The 27,413-nt window shown below is 45.8% G+C and overlaps 4 protein-coding genes across 6 annotated transcripts in view; 2 read left to right on the forward strand and 2 right to left on the reverse strand.

Moving 5' to 3' along the window:
- Positions 1 to 464: 464 nt before the first annotated feature.
- On the reverse strand, positions 465 to 6,789 carry C21H1orf54 (chromosome 21 C1orf54 homolog). 3 transcript variants are annotated; one of them, XM_032464365.1, is made up of 7 exons: positions 6,633 to 6,789; positions 6,254 to 6,373; positions 4,843 to 4,926; positions 4,332 to 4,390; positions 3,805 to 3,915; positions 1,219 to 1,320; positions 465 to 540 (listed from the first exon to the last, which is right to left on the reverse strand). In XM_032464365.1, the coding sequence occupies exons 1-6, from the start codon at positions 6,718 to 6,720 to the stop codon at positions 1,222 to 1,224; spliced, it is 561 nt and encodes a 186-aa protein (XP_032320256.1). In that variant the 5' UTR covers positions 6,721 to 6,789; the 3' UTR covers positions 465 to 540; positions 1,219 to 1,221. The 3 variants fall into 3 exon arrangements, with proteins under 3 accessions (XP_032320256.1, XP_032320255.1, XP_014416265.2); XM_032464364.1 differs by having other exon boundaries at positions 1,219 to 1,317; positions 6,143 to 6,373; positions 6,633 to 6,777; XM_014560779.2 differs by having other exon boundaries at positions 6,143 to 6,373; positions 6,633 to 6,773.
- Positions 6,790 to 8,530: 1,741 nt separating this feature from the next.
- On the forward strand, positions 8,531 to 12,168 carry APH1A (aph-1 homolog A, gamma-secretase subunit). The gene is made up of 7 exons (XM_006186592.2): positions 8,531 to 8,879; positions 9,440 to 9,610; positions 9,772 to 9,845; positions 10,080 to 10,202; positions 10,356 to 10,483; positions 10,906 to 11,029; positions 11,366 to 12,168. Exons 1-7 carry the CDS (start codon positions 8,767 to 8,769, stop codon positions 11,428 to 11,430), a joined length of 798 nt encoding a protein of 265 aa, XP_006186654.1. The 5' UTR covers positions 8,531 to 8,766; the 3' UTR covers positions 11,431 to 12,168.
- Positions 12,169 to 12,497: 329 nt separating this feature from the next.
- CA14 (carbonic anhydrase 14) lies at positions 12,498 to 19,199 on the reverse strand. Its single transcript, XM_032464369.1, is given in 12 exon segments — positions 12,498 to 12,960; positions 13,080 to 13,164; positions 13,286 to 13,306; positions 13,526 to 13,646; positions 13,758 to 13,915; positions 14,099 to 14,165; positions 14,360 to 14,455; positions 14,686 to 14,730; positions 14,732 to 14,829; positions 15,226 to 15,405; positions 16,359 to 16,379; positions 18,342 to 19,199. Coding segments are annotated over 12 exon segments (1,011 nt in total). The 5' UTR covers positions 18,397 to 19,199; the 3' UTR covers positions 12,498 to 12,896.
- The window catches only part of ANP32E (acidic nuclear phosphoprotein 32 family member E), a 28,306-nt gene continuing 17,629 nt past the window's right edge, over positions 16,737 to 27,413 (forward strand). The window contains exon 1 of the mRNA XM_032464371.1: positions 16,737 to 16,863. The gene's annotated coding sequence lies outside the window, so the exon portion shown is untranslated. The remainder of the gene's footprint in view (positions 16,864 to 27,413) is intronic.

Here is a 27,413-nt window from a genome sequence, read left to right on the forward strand (position 1 = left end):
GTAGTTTGTCCCTGTATGCCCTAATTACAGAGAAAGGTACAGAGTTAGGGGTGGGAGGTGGAAGGGGGGAGGTAAGCGGAGGAGGGTGTGAATTTTAAAAATCTATTTTAAGTACTTTTCGATATTTTACATATGTTTAACAATGTGCTTATTTTATAAAAAGGAAAAAGGGTTCTACATAAACTTCAACTCTCTTTCTGCAAACACACTATCCCAAAACCATATATGATAAAGTGAAACAATAGAATTAGAATTATAAGCTGTGAATAAACCTGTTGTTTGTGGGTACTTTTCTTCATTCTTCCCAAAATTTCAGGCTTTTTTCCAAGTCCTAATAATTCCCTCTAGTTCTATTGTCACCTAAATCCCTTTCTAGCCTACCCTTCCCACAGCCATATGCTAGTGCTCTCTTCAGTGTTGTGGCTTCAGAACAGACTCTCGCAAAGGAGGAGAGAATAACCGGATTATTTCATGTATTTATTTTATCTTCCAATTTCCTCTTCCCAAATCCCCATCCGAGTCGTAGCAGCCTTCCCTCTCCTAAATAAAGAAAGAGGAGGAAAAAAACAGAATAATGGGACTCAGGAAGCCCCTCCAGCTCTCCCACCTCTGTAGAAACTCCCCAGATTTCATATTTTGAGTTAGATTTCCCCATGACATCTACTAAAAGATATGTCCCCTCCCCTCTGCACTCCTTCCTTCCACTAAACCTCTTCATGCCCGCCAGTTATTTAGAATACCAACTTAAATTCCTTCCCTGTAATAAAGGTTTCTCTTCCCTTCTCCTTTCCCGCACCACCTCTCCCCTACATTAGAGAACCACCACCCCTTCTGCCTTTGAACTTCGCCTCTTGACTCCCCAGATGGTAGGCCCCCTCCTATTTTGCCCTCTGGCACCTGCCAATCTTTAAACGGGGCCAGGCTGGGACCAGCTTTGATTCCTTGTAGCAGACTAGAAAGCTGAAGAACTTTCTTCTCCATTCCATTTGCTTCTGCTCTAGGAAGCCCTGAAATCCTCCCAGTTCAGAAAAAGTAATGACTCTTATTACAAAAGCCTTTGCCTTGAGATCTCTTAAACCTCCTTAAAATTAGATAAGACTTTTCTAAATGTGATTGCTCTTCCTTCAGGCTGAATTGACCAGGCTGAAAACACTAGCCAGAGATACTGGTAAAATTGCTCACAGACTCCCCCAAGACCAGTGGCTGCTGTGCTCTCACCTTCTACATGAAATACATCCCCCCTTGAACGAGGGCCCAGGACAGGAGGAGGGGAACAGGATTCTGCAGACTGGATACAGCATCGTTCAGATCTGGACTCTGCTAAAATACAGACAACCCCCCACAGTAGGCCAGTGTCATCCTTCCTACTACCCACCTCCCGCTCTGGAAGGATAGCTATCTCTTTTTTCTTTCTGTTTTTAAGGACAGTCATCTATTTACACCAACCTCTGCCTTCTTTTCCTCTGAGCTTAGAGAAAGATCCAGCCCTCCTCCCCATTACTGTAAGGAATCCTTTCCTCTGTGCCTTTCAGCCTGTTCCTTTTTTTTTTTTTTTAAAATAGGTTATTACAAGATATTGAATAGTCCCCCATGCTATACAGTAGAACCTTATTGTTGATCTATTTTATATATAGTAGTATCTGCAAATCCCTAAATCCCAATTTATCCCTCCACCTCCTCCTTTCCCCTCTGGTAATCATAAGTTTGTTTTCTTTGTCTGTGAGTCTCTTTCTGTTTTGTAAATAAGTTCATTTGTGTCATTTTAAAAGATTCCACATGTAAGTGATATCATATGGTATTTTTCTTTCTCTTTCTGGTATACTTCACTTAATATGACACTCTCCAGCTAGTTATGATCATACCAGGGAGGCCCGACTCAATTCAATGACATTTTTTTTCTTTTTAATCTAAGTACATGACACTATGCTAGTCACTGTGCTAGGTGCCATTGAGGGGGGAAATATAAATATGACTAAGACATTGGTCCTGTCCTCACAGAGTTTACAATCAAAAGGGAGCCTACTCTATACTGGAAAATATTTATCTGTCCTTGTCAATCATCAGCTTTCTGGTCCTACTGATTCCTCCCATCTGTGTTTTACTATATACAGGCTGCACTTTGGTCCTGTTGCCCTTTCTAACTGGTGCTTCTCTTTTTGCATTACCAGATTTCTCAAATGAGTGCTCTATACTGTCCCTCCACTTCCTCACAACGTACTCCCCCTTTGACTCCACAAAATTTAGCTTTTGCTACAACCACTCAATTAAAACTGCTTTCTTTGTGGTCATCAATGACTTCCTTCTCCTTGGCCTCTTGCTAGATTTTGATTGATTATATTAAACTTTCTCTTCTAGACTCTGTGATAGCAATTTGGCTATCTGCCTACCTCTTCAATTAGTTCATTCCAGTTTCCTTGGCTGATCCCTCTTTTTCCTTTTACTAACCACAGGCACAACCACTGGCCTTTTGGTCTTCTGTACTGGCTCTAATGGGCTCATCTACTTTTGTAACTGTGACTCTGGACTTATAACTATAGTGGTGACAGAGTTCAGTTATCTTTAGGACACCCTCATAGGGCTGTCACCATAAATTCAGGTTGGACAATACCAAATTTATAACTTCACTCTTATACCACTCTGATCTCCCACAGTTCCCATTTTGGTCAACTATTTCCCCAGACATCCATGTTTAAAACCTGTAAGTTATTTTAACTCTCTCCTCATTTATTGCTCATATGAAATTATCCCTGGAGCAAGGCATTTTCTTCAAAATATTTCTTATTCAAACTTATCCATTCAAAAATGCCACTTTCCTAGTTCAGGCTTTTAAAGGATTGCTTTGGGAATGATGCAAATCGCATGAAACTCCCTCTCCATTCCATTGCATCCTTCATTCAACCAAACTTTTTCAAAAATACCATTTTCATTGTGTGTTTATCACACTGAAGAACTTACTAGGCTCCCTATTGCTTATAAGTCTGAACCTCAGCCTGACACTTCATGACTCTACAGTTTGGCCCTACCTTCCCATATGTGAGATTACCAAGCAAATATTAGGAGCCTTGTAAATTTTATTTCTTTTTACTTTCCCACTGTTCCTTCCCACATACCCTGTCCTTCAGTCGTGCCCCATGCACTAAATATACCCTGCTTGTTCTATCCCCCTCGTCTAGGCAGCTCTTTCACTCTTGGAATAACTATTCTTCCTCCTAATTGCTTTCATCCTTTCATAACTTACTGCCAATCAAAAGCTAACTAACTAACTAGCTAACACTAGTCTTCAAAGTGTATCTCAAGCACAATCATCTCCTAAAGGTCTTCCAGACAACTCCAGCCTGTACTAATCTCTCTCCTTCCACTGCCTAAAGCACTTGTCTGTCATATGCTGTCAAATTTATACGTGATTTAACATTGTTACAAACCTTTTCATTTTGCTCTAAATGTTTCCTAAGTGTAAACTTGAGTTTTATAAATACTTGGAGGGCAATAACAACATCATAGATTTCTTTTTCAGCAGCAGCAGCAGCATCTTTAGCCGCTTTGGGCATAGGTTTCATACACATTAACTACTAGTCAACTGAAATTTAACTGCACCACATCTTCCCAGTGTTCTGTATACAGGGTTAGTGTTAAATCTCAGTGAAAGAACTGATGGTCAGGCTGAGATGAATACCTGCCTTGTAGTCCTAGTGATCTGTTTCCTCCATCCACCAAAGCCTCCCTCTGCTCCACGTCACCAGCCCTGGGATCTCCCCAGGGTATAAGATGTCTCCTCCCCCTCCCCCCCATCCCCAATCTACTCACTGATTCCACTGTCACATGTTTCACTGTTACAGGCTTCTGATGGTCTGCACGGTCTGTTTCATGACTAATGGTAGTCTCTGCTGCTTCCATTATCTCCTTATCCAACCTGTTCTGCCCTCAGTAGGATTAGGAAACGGTTATCATTGCCTCCATCCAACATCCACAAAAATTCTTTATTTAGAGTTTTTCTCTCTTTCATGCACTTCTTCTCCCTCCCAACCCTTTACCCCGACTTAGACTCGGGGATCCCGCCTACTTTATGTTTGCATGAATTATGTACCCATCCACTCATCAATTCCCTTGAATTAAGGACTGCCCCTCCCTTTCAGTGCCTTAGGAAATCTACTCCATTCTGGCTTCATCCCCCACTATAGTTAACAAATCTGTTTCGGGCTCACTTCCTGGTTTCATTTCTAACTAATTTCTAACCTAACTAATTTTCATTCCTGTTAATTATTTAGATTTCAACATTGCCCAGTTTCTTTTTAACTGTTACTTATTCTGATCAATTTTTAGTGGTCACTCACCAGCATGTCCTCCGACTCAAACATAGAGTAATCAACAGTGAAATTTGCACCAAAATCATCTAGGGAGGAGAAAAAAAAATCAGTAGTAACAAAACAGAAAGGTAGCACTAGATCTAGAAACGAAAAGAGGAAAAAAATGTTCAGAATACTTCAATTTGCTCAAGGTGTAAAATTTACTGGTATCATATAATTCTAATGAACTTTAATGTTAAAAATGTTTGTGAATGAAAAAGAAAAAATGTTTGTGAATGTGTATGCATTTATATTTTCAATCTGGTATCTAAAATCATTTACAGATTTGAAAATTTTCAAATTGTTTCAACCAGTTTCTAAAGGATTGGAAATCACTAGCTTGAAAAATAACATCATGAGCCTTGATAGCCTTTGCTCACAGCCAGATTTCTCTCTGACCCAGTTGCTCCATTGCAAAGGGAAAGGCAGAGTCTCAGAACTAAGCATTTCCCAAACCTCTCTCCACCCTGCAGAGGGTCAGAACCTTCTACATACTCACCATAGTTGGGAGTGACTGTGTAATAATAGACCACCTGGTAATAGTCATCTTCTTCCAGTCCTTCTTCATCGTCATATTCTTGTCCTAGGGGAACAAGGACTAGAGGTCAAGGGGCATCTGGAATGTCTTAGCAACTGAAGAATACCTGCAGTTGATCTCAGCTCTGTCGCTTTCCTTCCTTTCTGCCTCTGCTCTCCTGTCTCCCTGCCTCTGCACCTCTAAGCCCTCCTAGGCTTCCGGACTCCATGTCTGTGATGAGGCCTATTACTCTGTGCCCTTTCACTCTGGCAACTCCCAGAGTAGAAAGTGGGTCCCTTCACATATCATAACCAAACTAAACCTAGAAAAGGTACAAAGCAGAGAGAGACCAGATATTAAGGACCCCAAATCCACTCCTCTGTATGCTCCAGACCTATTGTATTTGTGAGAGATCTTCTCTTTACAGTGTCTTTCACAACACACACACACACACACACACACACACACACACACCAGCCTTTGGCTTTTAGTTTTAGTTCCAGTTTCACTGCTAACTAGTGGAATATCTCTGAACCAACAATTTAGCATCCGCTTTCTTAAAATGAGTCAGCTGGACAAAGTAATCTATCTGCATTAGTTTTTCTTCCTTCCCAGAACTAAAAATATGTGGCTTTGACGTGCTTAGATCAAGAACTTCTGGCCTGATATTAAACACTTCCCTAAACTTATTGCCCTCTCTTAATCCCAAGCAATGACACAAGAATCTAGAGGAAGAGGAAACAATAAGAGCACCTGGCAGACTGGGAACAAAGGAGGGAAGGAGCCAGGCTACTTTTGGGACGCTGTTCCTGAAGGCAGCCAATTCTCACTGGCTAAAGGCCACTCTTTCTCTATCTTTACTAATACACGGTTTGCTTTTTCCAGCTCGCTAAGAAAGAAGATACCCTGCCATCCCTCACTAGTTTCACTGTCCTGCCTTCAAGGAGTCTACCTCTCTTCACTCTCACATTAGTCCTTCTCAGCCTGTTCAGCCCTGTGGTGATGGTGAGCTGACTTCACTCTCGTTAGGACCTCCCATAGCTGGGGCCCCTCCCTGTCAGCTGTCTCTTCTTTGACAAAACTCTGCTTTCCTCCCCCTTTCCTGGCTCTGATTTCCAGGTCCCGTCTGAACCTCCCCATGCCCCACTCCATCTAACACCGATGAGAGAGTGCCATCGCTCCTTATTGAACTGCACTTCTCACCCTCTCCTCATTTCCTCTCTCCCACCCCATTTATGGTGGAAGACCTGGCCCAAAAGCTCAGAGAGGGATGTGAACTTACCCAGGATGAGTGGCACAGCAAGGATGGCTACAAAGAGGACATCCATTCTGGATTCTGCACTATTGCCTTGAAAGTAAAAAAGGAAATAACAGCGTTTCCCACCAGACTTACCCCGCCTCCCGCCCTCCTCCAAAGCAGGGAGGTTGCTGCAGCCACGCTTCTCTGGGAGGGATTCCCCGCCCACTTGTTGACTGGTTAGACCATCAGTTACTACCGGTCTGGTCCTCAGAGCTGTGCAGATCAAGAGAGGAAAAGTGAATTTTGATGGAAACATGTTCATTGAGCTCCCCTAGCCCTAGACTAGATCCATTCAGGACTCCTGCCACTACCAGGGAAAACAAACAAACAAACAAACAAAACCAAAAAACCAACCAACCAAACAACAACAAAACCCCCAGGCTCCCAAGGAGTTTCCCCTCTCCCCTCCTTTCCTTCCTTGCTCCCAGTCCTCACAAAAATCTCACCCTTCCTCTCACTGTCCCTAACTTACTGTCACCATCCAACACTGCCCTTCTCTCTGAGGCTTCATCACAATGTCTTTCTTCACAGACAAAATATTCTAAGGAAGGGATAGGCATTTTTTTCTAGACTGAGAACAGTCTCTCTCCTCTGCCTGTCTTGGACTGTGAAATATAGGAGCAATAGCAACATCCTTGTCTGACTCTCAAAGCACCTGCTGCATTGCTTCTGAGAAAAAAAAAAAACAAACCCTCTCAGTTAAGGCCAGTTACTTCCTCTCTGCTAAGTACTGACCTTACCTCACCACTTTCTCAACCTCTGCACACAGGCTGGGAGAAGGGAGGAAGCAGGCAGTCTCTTTCTCTGCTGTTTATTCCACGCCCCTTCTCCCACTTTCGGTCACTTGGTGTGTTCCCTTCATTCCACCATTCAGGGGTGGTGTTCATGTCCTTCTCTTTGCTTTTATATTTCCCATATTCATTCAATTCAATTGAGAAACATTTAGTAACATATGTGCTAGGCATAGTGTTCTAGGCCTAGTCTGATAGGCAATTCCAAGTTCATAGGCAAGGGAATAAGAAAAGGATGTAGGGGTTTTATTTTGTTTTGTTTTTTAAAGGGAGCTAATAAACATCTATTCAGCATCTACTGTGAGCCAGGCAATATGCAAGTCTCGGTGAAACCACGCATGAACAAGACAGGTTTGGTGCCTGTTCTTAAGTCAGAAGATGCTGTGGTAACAGCTCAAAGGAGAGATAAGCTGTCTTTCCCTCTCTCTTCTGGCCTGGTAGGTTCGGAAGCAAGACTCACTAGAGCTTGAGCACTGGCCAAGATGCTCCCACCCTCTCAACCTCATCGGGGGAGGATTTGCATGGTGACTTCCCCTGTAAATCTATAGAATCTATTCCTTCAGCTCCTTTCCAGAATTTCCTGGGGAAAAAATGTAAACTCTTACATGAATGTACACATATGCATGGCCATGAATCTTTTCCAGGAAGGAAAGGAAGCCTGGTTCTCCTTGAACAATTTCTATAGTTTTTTGGTACGCTTGATTACTCTTTCAAAAGCGATATTCCAGTTTCCCTCACTTTCTCATCCTGGTACTCTTTTGCCTAAACATCCTGCCTAAGGACTAACCCTACTCCGGTCCAAATGAGATGACAATACCCTTTTCTACTTTAATTTTCTTCTGCTCTAATATGCATTCCCTGCCCCTTTCCTCCCCCCAGGCTGAGGAAAAGACCCCACTGAGGTTCATTTTTCATAAAATAAATAGAGGAAGTATGACATGAAAGGAACTGAGTAAGCTGGAGGGAGAGGTTGTCTTTTTTCCTTCATCCCCGTCGCTCTGCCTTTTACAAACAATTTTAATTCCAAATCCCCTCTAACCTCCTTCCTAACATTGCTCTCCAGGCTCCTTTGGCTTCTTATTCTCTTGTCATTACAGATGAAGGCTTCATTAGCTGTGTTGCATGTTTCCTATACTAGCCTGTTCAAAGAGCTCCGAGTTTTACGTCTAACCTTCACCTCTTAGGCATTAGCTCTAGTCCACTTCCGCTCATTCAAGTAAGAACAATACCTGTCCCTATCTCCCTGCACCCTCTGTCTTGTGCTTTCCTTGTATTTGTCCCTTAGGTTTCAACAGGATCTTCCCCTCTCTGCAGCTCTTCAAGAAGAGGCAGGGTGGCTACCACCCTTCCCCAGAAAATAACGAAAGGAAACAGCGAACAATGATGAACTGAAGCCCCGAATCCGGGCCTGGGACTAGCCCACTGATTTAACGGGCTGGAGCCACTCCCAGGGGCGAGGTCCAGGGTTGGGGGTGGGGGCAGGACTACAACTCCCAGTAGGTAGTGCAGCCACGCCTCCGCCTTCGCAGCTCCGCCCCCGCCGGTTCTCCATTGGCCTCCAGGGGGTGGGGATTAGATGGGAGGTGGCCATGGGGCCGCAGCCGGGGTTTGTCCCCTCCTCGGCTTCCGTAGAGGAAGTCGCGAAGACCAGTATCTGGGGTTTCTGTGCCCCCCCCTTCCCCGGGGTCCGGGGGTGACATTGCACCGCACCCCTCACGGGGTCGCGTCGCCACCCCACGCGGACTCCCTAGCTGGCGTGCTCCTCCCCTTCGCCTCTCTTGGCCAGGCCTCCACCCCGCCCCCAGCTACCCAGCCATGGGGGCCGCTGTGTTTTTTGGATGCACTTTCGTCGCTTTCGGCCCAGCCTTTGCGCTTTTCTTGATCACTGTGGCTGGAGACCCGCTTCGCGTCATTATCCTGGTCGCGGGGTGAGTTAGGGGCTTGGGGAGACGCGGGACGACGCCGAAGAGAGAGATCAGAAAAGGGCTGGAGGAACTTGGGGCGAGCCTGGAAGCCTGAGTTGAGGGAGACTAGTCGGAGGTGAAGACTGGAGAGAGTCGAGTCAGGGGTCTGGGTGATGTGCCTTTTCCCGCAGTTGGTTTCCGCCTTCCAGAGATCGCACAGATTCCTCCTATACTCCTCCCGGCGACGTCAGAGAAGGCCCAAGGCCAAGATTCGTGAGGGGGCTGTGCTGACCTCGGCCGGCCCTAAGGGAGTATCCAGGAATGGATACCTCGCCCTCCTGTGCTCCTACACTCCGGCTCTCATCTGGCTCTGAAGACTCTTTAATCAGATTTTTACCCTTTCCCCTGCGTCCAGATCCCTCCAGACTCCCTTGGTGGAGACACCTATCCTGTCTCCTCCCTGTCTCCCTGGCCATCCGGAAGTCTAACTTCCACTTTATGCTGCAGCCTTAGTTGGGTCCCTTCTTTGATTTCTCTGGCTGCCCCCTACCCTTGCCTGTCTGATTGCCCTTGTCTTTTCTCAGGGCATTTTTCTGGCTCGTCTCCCTGCTCTTGGCCTCTGTGGTCTGGTTCATCTTGGTCCATGTGACCGACCGGTCAGATGCCCGGCTCCAGTATGGCCTCCTGATTTTTGGTGCTGCAGTCTCTGTCCTTCTACAGGAGGTGTTCCGCTTTGCCTACTACAAGCTGCTTAAGTAAGAAGATGGGATGGTCTGGAGGGGAGAAGGGCAGAGGATTGCAGTGGGGCAGCGCTGGGTGGTGGTTTGGATGAGGAAGCACTAAGGGAAGACATTAGAGGGAAAGTAGCTTCCTGCCCTTCCTCATGTTTCCCCTACCCCACCCCACCCCACCCCAGGAAGGCAGATGAGGGGTTAGCATCGCTGAGTGAGGACGGAAGATCACCCATCTCGATCCGCCAGATGGCTTATGGTGAGCCAAGGGACAAGGACTGGAGGAGGGAGTTGGACACCCCCCTCTCCCAGTGAAGTCTCTAAACATCCACATGTCCTAAGTGGCTTCTTGTTTTTCTTCATACCTGACTTCCAGGGAGAGGAGGTCTGGAGGGAGAGTAGGTGTGGGGAATTGTGACTGGGAATGGGGAGGGATCACTGGTAATCAGACTATAGTGACCTCTGACATTGATGAGACCCTCCCTCCCCTCAGTTTCTGGTCTTTCCTTCGGTATCATCAGTGGTGTCTTCTCTGTTATCAATATTTTGGCCGATGCACTTGGGCCCGGTGTGGTTGGGATCCATGGAGACTCACCCTATTACTTCTTGACTTCAGGTAAGATCCATTTTCTTTCTTGCCTTCATGCCCCATCCATACCTCGCCCTGATCTGATTTATTGGCCCTCCCGGGGAGACTTCTTTGGCTCAACATCTCAGGAGGCTGGGAGAAGATGAGGGGTGTATCTCATCCCCATCTCCCTCCCTGCAGCCTTTCTGACAGCAGCCATTATCCTGCTCCATACCTTTTGGGGAGTTGTGTTCTTTGATGCCTGTGAGAGGAGACGGTACTGGGCTTTGGGCCTGGTGGTTGGGAGTCACCTACTGACATCGGGACTGGTGAGTTGGGGACAGGGGCCTGCCTGAGTCAGAGAGAAAAGAACTTAATGGTGAGTGGGATGGAGGGGAAATAAATCCTCACTTCTTAACATTTTAAAACTTATTTTGGGAGGAGGCAGAAAGGTGAGTCTTTTGAGGTCTCTCACCTCAGCATCAATTGTATAACCTGCTCTGAGGATGCTCTGGGGTAGGAGTTTGAATGGTTAGGCAAACTGTAGCGCAGATAGTCTGAGGTGAGGGGGAGTGGCAGAAACCTCAGAGGGAGCCGAGAATCACAAGTCCTCTTAATCACAAGATGCTGGTGTTCTGAAGGGAAGGACTGGGGAGCTAAGTGAGATATCTGGGTCAAAGCCACAAAGAGAATAGGGGGATTAGGCAGAGGGAGAATCTAACCTCTTTTCTCCTCTTCCTCCCATCCCCAGACATTCCTGAACCCCTGGTATGAGGCCAGCCTGCTGCCCATCTACGCAGTCACTGTTTCCATGGGGCTCTGGGCCTTCATCACAGCTGGAGGGTCTTTCCGAAGTATCCAGCGCAGTCTCTCGTGTAAGGACTGACTACTTGGACTGATCGCCTGACAGATCCCACCTGCCTGCCCACTGCCCATGACTGAGCCCAGCCCCAGCCCGGGTCCATTGCCTTCCATTCTCTGTCTCCACGTCGGTCTATTCCACCACCTTCAGGGTTTTGCTCTGTCCACTTGTGACCTTTAGTCTCTAGACTTTACCAGGAGCAGTCTGGGTTCAGCCAGTCAGTGACTGGTGGGTTTGAATCTGCACTTATCCCCACCATCTGGGGACCCCCTCTCGTTGTCCAGGACTCCCCCTGTGTCAGTGCTCTGCTCTCACTCTGCCCAAGACTCACCCCCCTTCCCCTCTGCAGGCCGACGGCAGGAGGACAGTCGGGTGATGGTGTATTCTGCCCTGCGCATCCCACCCGAGGACTGAGGGAACCTGGGGGGGGACCCCTGGGCCTGCGGTGCCCTCCTGATCACCTCGCCCTGTATTTCTCCATCTCCAGTTCTGGACAGTGCAGGTTGCCAAGAAAAGGGACCTAGCTTAGCCATTGCCACGGAGATGAAGTCAATGGAGGTTGAAGGGTAGACGAGCTCTGAGTTTCCCAGTATCCCCTCCCCAGGCTGACACCTTGGTCTTTTTCTCAGGTCTGAGGGGAACCATTTTTGATGTGATAAAGACCCCAAATTGCCTTTTTTTTTTTTTTTTTTTGAGTTGGGGGAGGGAGGAGGTATGTTGGAATTCTTCTCCCAACCTCCTTGGACTATATCTTCCCTCCTTAAATTGCTCCTTATGGCTGGGCTCATATCTGTCCAGCTTTCCCCTTGGTCGCAGGCTTTGGGGGAAAGGAAGGAAGTGCATGTTTGGGAACTGGTATTACTGGAACTAATGATTTAACCTCCTTGACCGCCAGCATCCCTCCTCTCCCCAAGGTGAAGTGGAGGGTGCTGTGGGGAGCTGGCCCACTCCAGAGCTGCAGTGCCACTGGAGGAGTCAGCCTACCGTGACATCACAGGGAAGGAGGGCAGATTTTTTCTAGTTTTTAATTGGGGGGTGAGGGGGACGGGGAGGTTTTCTACAAACTGTATCATTTTCTGCTGAGGATGGTGTGTCCCATCCTTTTAATCAAGGTGATTGTGATTTTGACTAATAAAAAGGACTTTATAATTGTGGGGGACCTTGGCTTTAAAGGCAGGGGATAACATGTTAAATTGAGGTTTCTGCCCTCTCATGTCTCTTGTCCAACCTCCTTCCTAACCTGGCAACCTCTGGTCCCCTCCAAGCTTGGCTTTGGCGCTGGGGCAGAAATCTGGGCTGGTGGTCAAACGTGTCAGAAACTCTGTGTTAAGTGTCTTCCAGAAGTGGATCTCCCCTTCCAGAACTGGGATAAAAGGAATTATTCACCCATGCTCCCTTTTCCCTATCGTTTGCCTACCTCTGCCATCTGAAGCATTAGGGAACTTCCCCATTCTCAAAAGCCCCAAAGGTAACGCCAGAAGTGGGGTCAGAAACTTTAATTTCCAAATATATTGAGCAAAAAAACAACCCCAACAACAGCAACTCTTTTTCCTCAGGGGAGGTCCTGCACTCTATCTAGGGACAGCAATATAAAGATGAGGAGGTGGGGGACTTTGGGACACATCCCCAGCATCCCCTAAGCACAGTTTGCCTGCTGCATTGTCAACATGGGGGTCTCCTGATCTCCTGTATGTTTTGAGAGGCTCATGGCTCTGTTGTTCTTCCTTGAACAAGAGCCTGTCCACACCTCTGTAGGGGCTGCCTGGAGGAAGGAGGGGTGTTGGCCTATTCCTACAGGATTTTCTGGCCAGTCCCAACACACCACTTTACAAGCTCCCTAATAGGCGAGGGGAAGGCATCTATGGTGTCCGAGAAGGAGTCTATGCCTCAGTGGCTCGTGCTGAGGTGAAGACCACACTTTTCCGGTTTCCCAGTCTCTTCTTCCTGGAAGGGGGAATGGTTCATGGAAATGACTAGTCCTGGGGGAACAGATTAGAGGTGGAATACAAGAATGCTTTTCAGTACGAGAGAAAGGATTGGAGGAATGCAGAGTAGGATCTCACCGAATCTTTCTAATGATGAAATAAAGGGCCAGCAGAAGGCAGAGACAGCCAACCAAGATTCCCACTCCTAGACTCAGCATTTCACCTGGGAGAGAGAAAGATGGAAGGTGCCAGCCTAGGACTAATGCAGATACTGAGCCTTTCCCTGACTTGCTGAGGAGCCCCTACACACGGCGTCCCCCAGTACCTGGGGAGGGCTGACTTACCTGTGGTATACAAGGATCCCACTGTAAGGGAAGAAAACTTGGGTCAGTGAGACCAGATCCCCATCCCGGCTGGGAGTAGCACACTGCGCCAGCACTCGGGGTTGGGGGCTGGCTCGCAGTCCAAGTGAGTTCTGGAAACCCCTTCCCCACTTAGCCTCCTTTTCCTTCCCAGGGGCTCCCTGGTTCCTGCCATTGAGTCCCCCAGATTCCTGTCTCCTTCTCCAAGCCCTGTACAGTCACCTTGGATGAAAGAAGCAAAGACTGCTCGCTGATTGAGAGGCTGGGGGGCTCGGTAGTTCTGCACCAGGAGCTTAGAAGGCTCTTCTTCTGTGGAGAACAAAGTCTCCTGGAGCTTTTCCAGCTGAGGACGAGGAGAAGAGTGGGATTAAGGGACAAGTGGCACTCGCTTGGGGGAGTGGGAAAGGGTTTGAGGTTACAGCTTTGTCTGCTGCCTCCCCTCTCCACCGCTCACCTGTCCCATCGAGATCTGGGCTCTTCGACTGAAGACCGTCCAGAGCACACTCTGGTAGCAGGGGGGTGTGGTGAGAGAGCCATTGTACCGGAAGAACTGCGCCAGCAGAGGGGGGAGCAGCTCTCTCACGTTGAACGGCGGCACTGAGGTCTTCTGATCTGGGTGAGAACACTGGACTCATCTGCCTCTCCCTGCACCCCAGCTTACCTAGGCAGGGCTCCCAGAAGCGAACCCTCCTGGTCCCTAACTCACCACCTCATTCCAGGCCTTTGAGGCCTTTGGGGGGAAGTTTCCCTGAAGTCTAACCTTTCTTTGTGTTAAGGTAGATTTTTAGGACTCACCTTTATGCCTGATTTCATGCAAGTGACTCAGAATGTGTTCATAAGCTGGATTCTTGGTCTCACCCACCTGGAATGGGAGGAAAGGGGAAGAGAGTTTGAACGAGTCCGGGTTTGGAGTAAGACATTCGTGGGTAAAGTAAATGGTCAGAGTGGGTTGCTGACTTTTCTTGGGAGGGTGACCAGCAACAGACAGGGGCAGAGTAGGACTGAAGGATGCAGAGGGAGTGGAGAGAGGCCTAGGAGGGGTTGGGGGCCACTGACCTCAATCAGGATGCCCAAGACAGCCAGGCCCTGAGGCCTCTGAGCAGCCTCACTCAAGCTATCGTAGGACTCGGAATCATAATGTACAATGTGAAGCTGAGGGAGGGGAGAGGGAATTGAATCACTTAATGTTTCTCCGCTACCCACTCCCAGGGCTTCTAGCCTAGCCGCTACCATCAGCACCACCACCAGCATGCCCTAAATCTGTCCCGAAAAGCTTGGCCTTTTCTCCCAAGTGTGACTTTTCCTAGTTTGTGGATTCTTCCTCTCCCCCGCACTGACCATGCCTGTCACTGTGTCATAGTCCAGGCTTTGCTCCCTGGTACCTCTGCAGCTGTGGCTTCGCCATTGATCTGGTGCTCTGAGCCCCAGCGGGGATCCTCGCTGACCCCAGTGCAGGTGGAGCTGGGCAGCTACATATTTTCTGGGAAGTCCCTCCAGATACAGAGTTGGGGGCAGAGAGAGTTGCACTGTGGGGGAAAGAGAGCGAGCTTGGGTTGGTGGAAGAATGTGGATACATTCCAGCCCCTGGGTTGCCACCACTTCTTGGGAGACTTGGCCAGCCTTTTCTGTCTTCCTCCCCCCCAGCACCCAGTTTTTCCCATAGGCTTTCCCATACTGCTTTTCTAGCACGTCTCTGCCTTTCTCAGCGAATATCAAGTCAATGCTATGACACTAACCCACCAGCAGAGCTTGCTTGTACACACACAGTTCCCACCTTTGGCTACAGGAGCCTCATCCCCATTCTCATGTCTCCAAATTTATAGATGAAGCCTTCTGAGAATCTAGAGGTTAGGAGGATTCCTCCCCTAAACTCCTAAGATTGGACCTGGAGTTTACATCTCCTTGGGGCCTGGGCTTTTTACCTGTGTGGCCATTATTGTGCAGGTCCAAAGGCTCGGTGCCAGGCTGTTCATATCCATGGGGCTGCAGAACGAGCAACTCAGGGTCAAAAGTCACACTGTCTGTCTGGATATTGATGGGAGACTGGGCATTGCTTCCACACTCAGGGTAAGAGGCTGGCCAATGGTCTTGACCATGTGGGCCTGGTGGGGGTTACCACAGACATTCGTCCTGCCCTCCTGCCCCAGCCACCCTTCAGCAACCCCCCACCAAGCTAAACCCGTGTGGAGACAGAAATGCACTTCCGTCCAGCCTGGGTGAAGCCCCCAGCTGTGCAGGGCTGGGTGAAGTGGGACCCCCTGCTGGGCTTGCTGCTGTGGTCCCTTCACGCACCCAGAGGCAGTGATGCCCCCCAGCGCTCCTGATACATGGGGAGCAGTGGCTTTTACTTACCTGTCCTCTTGTTGGAGGATAAGAAACTGAATGAAAGGAAGAGGGGATGGATAGAAAGCCTGCACACCCAGAGAGGTGGGACTTGAGTAGGAGCAGGAAAACTGGGAAAAGGAAATGATCCCAGAGAGATAGGGTCTCTTTAGGGTCCCCATCAAGTGGCCTTAAGAGCCAGATCTGCTAACCTTCCATCATTCACTTCTTGCTCTTGCCCTGGACCTTGTATTGACTTTGGAATTTGGTTGAGTTATTGATCAAAAGCTCAAAGGATTCAAGTTCCACTTCTGCCAGGGTTGCAGACGGTCTGGCTGGTCTCTTCCTCACCCCTGACCTCAAGCTCTGGCCCAATTACAGATGCAGGTGAGGGGAGGATCGATCAGGATAGAAAGAGAGCCAGGAGGAGAATGGCAGCTAAGCTCAGGGTGCTCCCCCACCCCAGTCCCCTTTCCACTCCAGCTCCCTCATTCCCACACAGACTGACTGAGGACACAACTGGCTTTTCTGCTGTATCAGGAGGTGTGGGATTTGATGGTTAGAATAGGGCTAGGAGCCATACATGCAAAAGCTAGGGCATGGGGAGACTGGAAGGGAGGAGCTAGGGTGAAAGCTAAAAGAAGCCTCCCCACCCACGTGACAAGAGTCTTCCCACCAGGTGAAGAGGCCCCAGTATGGAAGAGGGGCAGTGTGCCTTGGGTTCGGCTCTCACCCTCATATGTCCAGTGTTGACCTGCAAAGCAGAGTAATTTGAGTTACAGCCAGCGCGGCCTGGGGCCAGCCCTCCTCCACTGCCCCTCCCTCTCTGCGCTTTCTCCTCCCTCTGCTCCAGCACTTCCCAAAGGAAGCCCTGAAACTGGACACCTCAGTGGAAAGGTCGGGGGGCCTATTTACAATCACCAGCCAGGCTGCGCTTGTGCTCGCTGAGTAAAGAGGGAGGAGAAATGAAAAGAGATAAAGCCAGGAGACTAAAATTAACCTGGATCCAAATGTGCAGAATGCCCAACCCTCACTTTTCTACAGCCAGTGCCAAGCCAATCTAACCCTTAGAAGATCGGGCTGAGGTGAGGGTGTAGGCAGAGAGCTTGGAGAAAGGGACTAGTTGGGAGGAGGGGAAAGAAGTTCAGAGTTGGTGTGGTGCTGCTGAGGGGAGAGAGCCATTATTCCTTTGCTTTGAAGCATTTTAAGAAGCAAGGCACTGATCTGAAAATTAACATGTAAGTTCTTCCTTCTGGTCCCAGTAACTCTAAAGGAAACTTTTCACATCACCAGGAACCTCTGCTCCCTAGACTGTCAGAAGGCTAGGGAAGGTGGGAGTCGGGCAGGGTCCACTGTACGTTGAGGGTGGTGGGTGGGCACAGGCAGCAGGCTGGCAGGGACAGGATGAAAGTTAAGCATTGTGTGTGGAGAAGAGAGCTGCCAGCTGGGTCACATGCCAGGCTCTCGGGCAGTCCTGTCTTGGGCTGAAAGGCCGGGGGTCTGCTGGCCCAGCACTGACCCAGGACCAAACTGCTTCAAGAGGAAAGGGAGGCGTCCTGGCAGGTTGTCTCTGTATTATTCACATTGCTAGGACCTTTGGAAAAAAATTATACATTCTTTCCTTTCTCTTATTGTCTTAAATTCCTCAGACTTCTAAGATATCCTTGATCTCATCATCGGGCTCTTCTGTTGGCCCATCCCTTGGTTCAGACAATTCTGAAAAGCAGCCCAAGGGAGGGCTGGAGGCTGCCTCTCACTCACCAGCTCAGTGGGACACCTCAATGACTCAAATTCCCTGGTTCTGGGCAGGCCGACTGTCTTGTCCTTTCCCTCCCACTAAATCTTCAACACACTAGTTCTACATCTCTTCCTCCTCTTTGCCAATTTTTTTCTTTTTCCTCAGGTGCAATTTGCAACTCTCCTTGGCTTGGTGCCCCCCGTCATCCTCTTTGCAATGCCCCTTCTGTCCTCTAGACAACCCCCAACCCTGTTCTTCCAACGCATCTTAACTACACACCAGCTCTGTGCCGAATACTGTGCTAAGCACAGGAGCACAAAAATGAGGGGTGGGAGTCCTGGGGACACTCCTGGAGCACCTTCGCCTGTTTTCCCCCAAGAGTCCCTCCTCCTCTCCTGGGAGCTCCTGAAAGTCCTTTGTCAACTGTAAAGAGCCCAATAATGTTGACTATTATTGCTACTACGTTCAGGAAAAAAGCTGAGAAATTAGTTGCCACGTAGAGAACCAAGAGGGGACTTTGGCCACGTGGCTTATAGTCAGGGACCAGGGTCTGAGTTAGGAGGTATGTGCTCCCCCCCCCGCCCCAAATCAGTCCTCTTTTCTTTCACTGCAGGCCTCTTTGGCTCCTTAATTGGATGAGTTTGTAAATAAAGAAGGCCAGGAGGGTTGCCTGGGACTAGGGCAGTGGGGGAAAGAGCTCCAGAGAGACTTTGTAGCCTGCAAAGTGATTCCCGCAGGGTGTGTGTACACATCCTGCCCCCAGCCAGTTCGCCCCCCATCCCCATGAACGGCAAAGCTGGAAAAGCAAAGGGAAAAGGAGGAAAGTGGTTTCCTCCCCACTCCTTTTTCCCCCTCCATCCCTGAGCCTATTATTCTAGCCCCTAGGCTTCCTTTTACACTCCTCCTCCTCCATTAAGCATGCATGGCGACATGTGTACACCAGCACAGACAGACACACAGACATCCAGAGGTACCTACCCCCGTTTGCAGGCAGGATCCAAATCACCTCTAGCAGGAGGGTGAAAAGCAACATGGTATCCTCGGAAGGAGCACAAGGTACTGGGAGTTTGGGGACTAGGGGACAAGAGGACTAGGGCGGGGTGGTGGGGGGAGGTGGAGGGGAGAGGGAGGTGTGGGGAGAGAGGGAGAGAGAGAGAGAAGAGGAGGTTCCTGGAGTTGAGTGTATTGATCTCTTTCTCTGGTTGTTTTTTTTTTTTGTTTCTGTGGGCTGCCAGGGGATTTGGTTTTCAGTGGGGTACTGTGAATTTCTGGTTCCCAGGACAAGTCTTGCTGCCTCTCTTTCTGCCCTCTGTTTTTTTATCTCCCTCTGCAGTCTTCACTCCACTTTCTGGCCAGCGACTTCACAATTGCCTTCTGCTTTTAAGGTGGCTCTGGACGGGTGTACGTGGGGAGGGGGGTGGCCTGGGTTGCTGGCGAATAGCTCCTTAAATAGCCGATTAAGCATGCAGGATGGCCCTGCAGAGCAAGCAGCGGGTTTCACCGGAGCCCTGGCCCTGGCTCAGGAGCCCAGCTAGGGTGAGCTCTTCCTCCCTCTGCTATTCACACAGATACTGCTGAGAAGCAACAGTGTCCCCTGGAGTGGGCAGGGGCAGGAAAAGAAGGTTTGGGGTTCAGCCCTTTGGGGTCCCATCCAGCCCCCTCAGGGAGACACTCATTCCCCATCTGGCTTCTCTGAGGAGCAACTCCTTCCCTGGGTGATGTGGGGCAGCTGCGGGGAGGACCTGTTCCCAATCCCCTGCAGGATTTGAGCTGCCCTGGAATAGGAAAAGTCCAGAGTTTGGAGAGAGGTAACCAGGAGGAGCTGGGAGACAGGGAGTGGGTGGAGGGTAGGAAGTCAAGGACTAAAACCTGGCTTGTGGAAGAGAAGTGAGGCGAAGAGAACTTGTTTGGAGCGAATCTCTTTCTCCTGCGCCTGTCACCACCCCCTTCCCACGGTGAGGCCTGGGTCCACGTGCCTGTGTGGCCTGGGTGGGGGGTGGTTTTGTTTGCTGTATAAAGCCCATTTGTGTGCCCAGCAGGGGGAGGGGCTACAGCAGCACCATGGAGAGACAGCGGCTCCAACTGCCAGACCCAGCCACCTCCCTCCCCAGGGAGCCCAGATCTAGGGCGGCTTTTGTCACTGAAGAGGACACTGACCCCTGGCAGGGAGACCAGGGCAGGAAAAGTGACGGGGAGATCTTAGAAACAATCACTAACCCCATCAAAAAAAGGCAGACTCCAGAGGAGAGGGGAGGGAGCAGAGGGAGACCATGTGATCCAGTTGAGAGGGGCCCAGGGTCTTCCCTCCTACCCAACAAAGGGCTGAGGCAGGGCTTTTGGGACTGAGTGGAACGTGCCACCAGAGAACTTGGGCAAGTGGAGCAGAGAGGCTGCCATGTCTCAGGAATGTGGGCTGGTGTTTATTCTCTCATGGGACTGGAAATCCTGATTGGAATGTACATTCTAAATCCCTCATTACAGAATGTGAAACTCAGATAACTTCAGGCCAGACGTTGGAACCTTTCTGCTCCATACCCTTCAGAGTCACAGCCAGGAGGATGCACCCATTTGAGCTCCCTCTGCCCTCCTTGCTCCTGCCAAGTAACAATAAATAGCCAAAACAAAGGGAGCAAAAGCTAAATTAGGGAGCAGGATAAAAGCCAAGTGAACAGAATAATGCATGTACTAAATCATCAGCTCCTGCAGAGGCAGGAGCCTGCCATGCCTTTCTGTCTACTGTGATTAATCTGCAAAGCAAAGCCATTTGCAGATGTCATTTCCTTTTTGATTCTCTCATCACGCTCCAAATTAGTTTTTCCTTCCAGGTTAGTTTTATGTTTTGAGGTTCCCCCAAAGCCCCAACCATCCCACCTAAGAAGGATAAAAGGCTTAAAGCATAAATCAGACTTCCTGAGAATCAGGATAGTTAACACAGAGGAACAGAATAAAGAAAGAAAGCAGAGACATCTTTTGCATGGTAGGAAAGAAGCGATTTGGACAGAATGACCTCCTCCAGGACAGAGTTCCCGCGGAGGATCTGAGGCTGCGATGCAGCTTCCCAAGGCAGGTAGCAGGTCTTGCCAGGCGCCACCTCCTGGTTGTCTATGAATTTTTTTAATTTTCCAAATTTTAGTTCAAAATGTTTTGTATGTGATTCCTTCTGGGAAGTGTTTCCCTGCTGGTGGGCTTTGGGATTTTGTCTACACTACTGAACATTGTTTCACAAAGATGTCTCAGCCCCAAATCAGCACCTTCTCCAGGCCCTCGTGTTTCCCAAGTGGACAAAGGCTTCAGTTTCTAGGAGAGAGGAGGAAAGGAGGCAAACTCCAGGGACTTGCCTTTATTTTCATCTTTGGCTCAGCTGTGGGTAATTCTGTTGTCACCAGGCTGATTTGGAGTAGTGTCAAGAGAATCCTTACATGTTAAACAAACAAACAAACAAACAAAAAAACACCAATATCTCCCTCCCCTACCCCCGCCCCTCACTGTGCTCTACCTTAGTCACTACTCAAACTCTGCCGCCTTTGTTTCAATTCGTACTGCTCCCTCTCCAGCGCATTCCTCACGCTGGGATTGGCTAAAACCCCACTAAAACCAAGGCGTTCTGCTGCCTTCTGGCGCCATCTCCTGTCCTTTCAAATGCAGTGAAATGTGAACAAGTCAGAATCAAAGGTGTCCGTGTGTAGTGAGTTTTTTGGTTTGTTTTTTCTTAAACGATCCTTTTAAAAAAGGATATTTAAACTCACCAAATATCATAAATAGTTTAAAACACTTTACAGGAACCCAGTAAGTGCTCTGAGTTTGTGTGGTGGGGTAAGTGAGAATTCAGTGATGGAGGGAGGCCGATCAAAAGGAAAGAAGTTTGGTCAACGTAGGGACTTACTCCAGCAGAACAGCTGGTGACTGATTGCTGGGAAAAGAGAATCAATGAGAAGACAATCGGATGGACTCAGTTTCCTGAAAAAGCAAGCAACTTTGTGCCCTGTGTAATGTAGACCCAGAGATAGTCTATTTTGATAATCACATTTATTATCACGTGCTTGTCTTCTAACACACTGGTACTGAAGGCCCGTAAGGAAACATAAAAGCTTGCAAGATTTAAAGTCAAAGTAATTTGGAGGGGAGGGGGGTGGTCAGAACTCTTTGGGTCATTTTCTCAGTTTTCCAGTTCACATTGCATGACAGATGCAGTATGAGAATCTTGTAGACAGAAGACAGGTGAAAGTTTGTGGTCTGAAATGTTTCAACTTGAATTAAAAAGGAGCAACTTTGTGTCACGCATTGATTTCATGCTCACAACACTGCCTAGTATGTAAATATTTGCTGATTGAATGAATGAATCTAGTTATTGGACCATTTTTTTTAAAACTTTCTTTCTGCCTTTGGTATTTTGCAAAATTTTAGACCGAAAGGGTCCTCAGGCATCTTTCCAACTCCCTTGTCATTCCCTGAAAGACTGAGTTTTGAGGGATTTAGGGATCCTCCCGTGGTTAGTCTTATAGCTACTTAGCTAAACCAGGACAAGGACACAGATGCCATTGAACTTTCTCCTATTGGTTCTCAAATGCCATTGTGCATCAGAATCACCTAGAAGGCCTGTTAAAATACAGATTTCTGGGCCTCTGCCCCATGGTTTCTGATTCCACAGGCCTGGGGTATGTCCAGAGGTTTGCATTTCTAACAGGTCCCCAAATGACGCTGATGGTGCTGGTCTGAGGGACCGCACTTGAGAATCAATGCTCTACACCAGCTGGAGAAGCAGAGGCAGGAAGGGGTTTGCCATTCTTTGCAGAGCTTCCAGATATCTGGAATTGTTCTTTGCAGTCACTTTTGCAGAGGTAAGCAACAGGCCTCAATATATATTGAGCACTTCTAGGTGCTAGGCACCATGGCAGGCCCTAGAAATAAAAATTAATGAGACAAACTCCTGCCCTCAAGAACTTCACAGTCTCATAGAGGATGCAGATACCTTACCCAGTTACTAGACTACAATAGTGAGAAGTTCAAAAGAGTGGCAGAACAAAGTGTTAGGGGAACCAAGGAGGCTGGGCAATTAGTGAGATTTTCTTCACCCGATATCAACAATATTTCCACAAGATGGGTCCATAATCAGGTCCCATAGTTATATGTAAGAACATAAAAGTTGCCACTCCTCAGCAGGCAGACCCATGCTTCACTGTCTCTGAGAGTGACACCAAAGGATAAGTTATGTCAAAGCAGGATTCTCTTTAATATATTTAATAAGCTTCTTCCTTTGCAAGGAGGAAGATAATGGCTATCATGATGCCCTGGAAGGGTAATAATTTGTCCCATCTGTTCTGGTGGCTGCCTCATTCTGCCTGGCTTCTCCCTTTTCTTTTTATTCCCTACCATTCATCTAACTCAGGTGAAGGTTGTGTACCAACAAAAGCAAAGGACATTAACATTTAATACCACTTCCCTGCAATAGTGAGAAGATTCCAGTTAAAGATACTTTTTTCTTTGTTTTTGAATGGATTGTTATGTCTGAATTGCCATAGGACTAGAAATCCGAGGACAAGATAGCGAAATCTTGTGATGATGGGTAGCTTATTACTAGGTTAATCATCCCCCAAATAAGTCTGTTCTCAGATCAGATTGTGACAAATGATTTGGATTTCTTTGAAACCTTAAAGTGAAGGATCCTGCTGTGCTTTCATTGGCATTTTATTTGCTTCAAAATATCTATACATTTTTCTTAAAAGGGCATGAGCCTTGAAGGATAAAGTGACTTTGCCGGGGTCATAGAGAAATAGTACTAGGACAAAGAATCAGGCTCTGACAGACCCATCACTTAAAATTTAAGATATTTTAAAACAAGATCAAAAACGTTTGAAAAAAAATAGAAGAAATTTTTGGTCCTGGCTGCTGCTGCCTCAGTTAATTCCCTGTAATAGGTGGGGAGGCATAGCTCTGAGGAGGAAATCCAAATATAAAACCAAAATAACCTTCTTTTTTTAAAAAGCTTCAAGTCATTTCTAAGGCAACACTTGCAAAAGTGAAATGCAGTTATTAATGAGCTCCTAGATCCTGCATTCTCCCCATTTTCTACTATCAAATATGCTTATTATTTCATGTTACACATATTTTATTTAAGAAGCCTTGTTGCAGGCTGGTTGCAAATCCATGCACACTGGGAAAAATTGACTTTTTTGCTCCTTTTTTAAAAATTAAAAAGGAAATACTGGAGTTGGCTCTGGAATGGTAGAGAACATCAGATCTTAGCAATGGCTTGTCACTTTTCCTCTTAATTATTATTTTTTAATTTTACAAGTAATACCTGATTAGTTTAGAGGAATAAGAGATATAAAAAAGCAAAAAAGAAATAAAAATAACATCACTCAAAATTCTTCCAATTAGAGATAATAACTGTTACCATTCTGATATCTTACAAACTTTTTTCTATGAAGCTGTATCTAAATACATATATTTTGTGTGTAAAAATACTGTATTTTTTACAAAAATAGGGCCAAACTATATATATAATTGACCTATAACTTTTTTCTTGACACTATTTGTGAACATTCTTCTGTGTCAATAAATATATATCCCTATCAGCAACTTAAACTGCATAGTGTTATAGAGAAGAAACCTAATGTATTTAACCAGTTCTCTACCTTTGGACTGGTAGATATTTACCTGTGACAAACAATATTTCAATTAGAATTTTTGTTCATGTATATTTACACACTTGTCCAACTGTTTTCTAGAAGTAGAATTGCAAGAGGGTATATACTTAAAAAAACTCTATTATGAAAAACTTCAGACTCATTCCTTTTGTTAAAGTCAGGTTTATGGAGGTGTAATTTACATACAGTAACGTTTACCCACTTCGGTGTAGAGTACTGAGTTTTGACAAATGTGTACAGTCCTGTAACCACCATCATAATCAAGACATAGAACAATTGATCACCCCACCCCACATAATTCCTGATCTGTTTCTGCTCCTATAATTTTGTCTTTCCCAGAATGTCTTATGCATTAAATTATACAGCATGTAGTCTTTTGAATCTGGCTTCTTTCATTTACCATTCATTTATGTTGTTGCATATCAGGAATTTGCTACATTTTATTGCTGAGTTTTTCTATTATGTAGTTGTACATGGTTTATCCATTCACCAATTAAAGAACGTGTGGGATGTTTTTAGTTTTCAGCAACCGTGAATAAAACCAGTATAAACATTCAATTCATTTTTATTCTTCTTGAGTAAATACCTAGTGCTGGATTGTGTGGTAAGTGTATGTTTAACTTTGTGAAAACTGCCAAACTGTTCTTCTCAGTGGTTGCACTGTTTCATTCCCACCAGCAACGTATGAGCGCTCCAGTTGCTCCAGCACTTGACATTGTCACTTAAAAAAAAGTAGCCATTCCAACTGGTGTGTAGTGATATTGCATTTTGGTTTTAATTTGAGGTGTGTACTTGTAAGGGTTTTGCTTTATTTACTGCCATATTGCCTTCTTTAAAGGTTAAAGGCTCCTCCAATAGTTTACACACAAGTTGTCACTCTCTTCTTTCTTTGGAGAGATAAGCAAAGGACCCTATAACTGGTGTTCCCCAACTAGGTAAAAATTTAGCATTTTTCTCTCCCTGTGACCTTCCAGCTATCACACAGAAGTAAAATTACCTGTATCGTGGTTAAATTTCTTTTTTTTTTTTCATTGAAGTATAGGCAGTTACAATGTGTCAATTTATGACATAAAGCATAATGTTTTGGTCATATATATATATTCATTTTCATGTTCTTTTTCATTATAGCTTATTACAAGTTATTGAATATAGTTCCCTGTGCTATACAGAAGAGTTTTTTTAATCTATTTTATATATAGTAGTTTTTGCAAATTTCAAACTCTCAATTTATCCCCTTCTACCCTTATTCCCCTGATAACCATAAGTTTGTTTATTATAAGTCTGTGAGTCTGTTTCTGTTGTGTAGATAAATTCATTAGTGTCTTCTCTTTTCTTCTTTTTTTTCCTCTTTTCTTTTTTTAGATTTCATATATGAGTGATATCATATGATATTTTTCTTTCTCTTTCTGGCTTCCTTCACTTAAAATGATGATCTCCAGGTCCATCCATGTTGCTGCAAATGGCTTATTTTATTCTTTTTTATGGCCAAGTAGTATTCCATAGTATAAATATACTGCAGCTTCTTTATCCAGTCATCTGTTGATGGACATTTAGGTTGTTTCCACGTCTTGGCTATTGTGTATAGTGCTGCTATGAAGATTGGGGTACATGTATCTTTTTGAATTAGAGTTCTCTCTGGAAATATGCCTAGGAGTGGGATTGCTGGATCATATGGTAAGTCTATTTTTAGCTTTTTGAGGAATCTCCAAATTGTTTCACAATGGCTGCACCAAACTACATTGCCATAAATTTCTGAACCCTATCTTCACATGTACTTTTAGTATAAAGTGAGAGATATGTTCTTTTGAAGGAAATTTTGGTTTAAAAATGAGTAAAGTCTACATTAGTGAGTGTAGCAAGCTCTTCAAATACACATGTTGAAAGTAAACCCATTATTTTATAAGAAATCACAATACTAAAACAATTTATGGTAATGCAAAAATACTGCTTGTCAAAATAGCTTAAATAATCAAGCAGGAGAAGACCTCAATTAAACAGACCACGTTGCACCAGCCACCCAGCTTCTAATAAATTTTAATATATTTCAGCATGATTGCATTCAACTCTTTGATTACTAAGACTTTACTTTTAGTACTTTGTGGAAGCCATTGGCTTGATTGAACTAAAGTTAGATAGAAATACAAACATAGCCTTGGCAAAAATCTAACTGTATTTAAAAATAAAGAAACAGAGGAACATACTTTTTGAAACACATGCAGAAGAGGATACCAATATTGCCTATAGGCATTGTGCATTGAAAAAGTTCTCTGTCTTGTAACTGTAAGTATGGATTTGGCACCCCAAACTTCTATACAGCAAATATGCCTATATTCTTAGCTTCTACTACAGAATAAGAAAAGCAGGTATCAGTCTGAAGACAGCTGATTCACTCAATATGTTTTGTTGTGTTTCTAGAAGGTCCACAAGTCGGTTGTTAGCTCCCTCATATTATTTTTAAATTTAATTTTTATTCTTATCAAAGTAGTAATGTACATAATTTTAAAAGTCAAATAGATCAATAAAATTCAAAATAAAGCACTATTTCCCCACATCTGATTCTATTTACTAAAGACAGTCACTGCAAATTTTAAACTATTTCTTCCAGTCTATAAGCCCAAACTTCCAAAAATATGTTTATACTGCTATTTCTTGATTTTTCAGTTTTAGATATTATTATCTACTAACTTCCAACTATAAAAGATAAGGATTTACCTTTTTTACACAACACTCCCTCCCTAACACATTTTTTTAACTCTATCCTCCTGATATAATGATTACATCACAATTTTAGTTAAATCAGCATTCAGCATTTAAGTCATTAATACTTATAGCTGAGCCAAGCAGTGTATTATATTTCCTTTCTCATACAACTTTTAATCTTCCCTTGAACTGATAATGATAATTTTTTTCTTTTTGCTTTGGTTTTATAATTGCTTATTCATCTCTAATCTCACTGTTGAAAATGTAATTCCTCTTTCATTGTGTTCAAAGATACAAGGTAATCTGTCATAACACTTTTAAAAGGAATATTCGTCTTGGAGCCCTCCATCCTCCAGTTGTAAATTAGACCGGCTTCTCTCTCCCTGGAAGCTTTTAAGTATCTTTCCTTTGTTCTAAGTCTCCTGTAATTTTATGACAATGTATCTTGGTGTAGGTCTTTTTTATTTCTTAGAAGGATACTGAGTAGGCTTGTTTGTCTAGAAGTTTATATCCTTCAGCTCTGGGACATTTTCTCATGTGATTTCTTTAATAATTTTGTTTTATATATTTTCTTTCTCTGAAACTCCTGTTAATTGTATGTTGAATCTTCTGGACTGATCTCTAATACTCTTGACTTTTTTCTTCTGTTTTCCATCTCTTTGCTTTTTGTTCTACTTTCAGGGAGATTTCCTCGACTTTATCT

The sequence above is a fragment of the Camelus ferus genome, chromosome 21, assembly GCF_009834535.1.
Source record: "Camelus ferus isolate YT-003-E chromosome 21, BCGSAC_Cfer_1.0, whole genome shotgun sequence".
Taxonomy (NCBI): Eukaryota; Metazoa; Chordata; class Mammalia; order Artiodactyla; family Camelidae; genus Camelus; species Camelus ferus.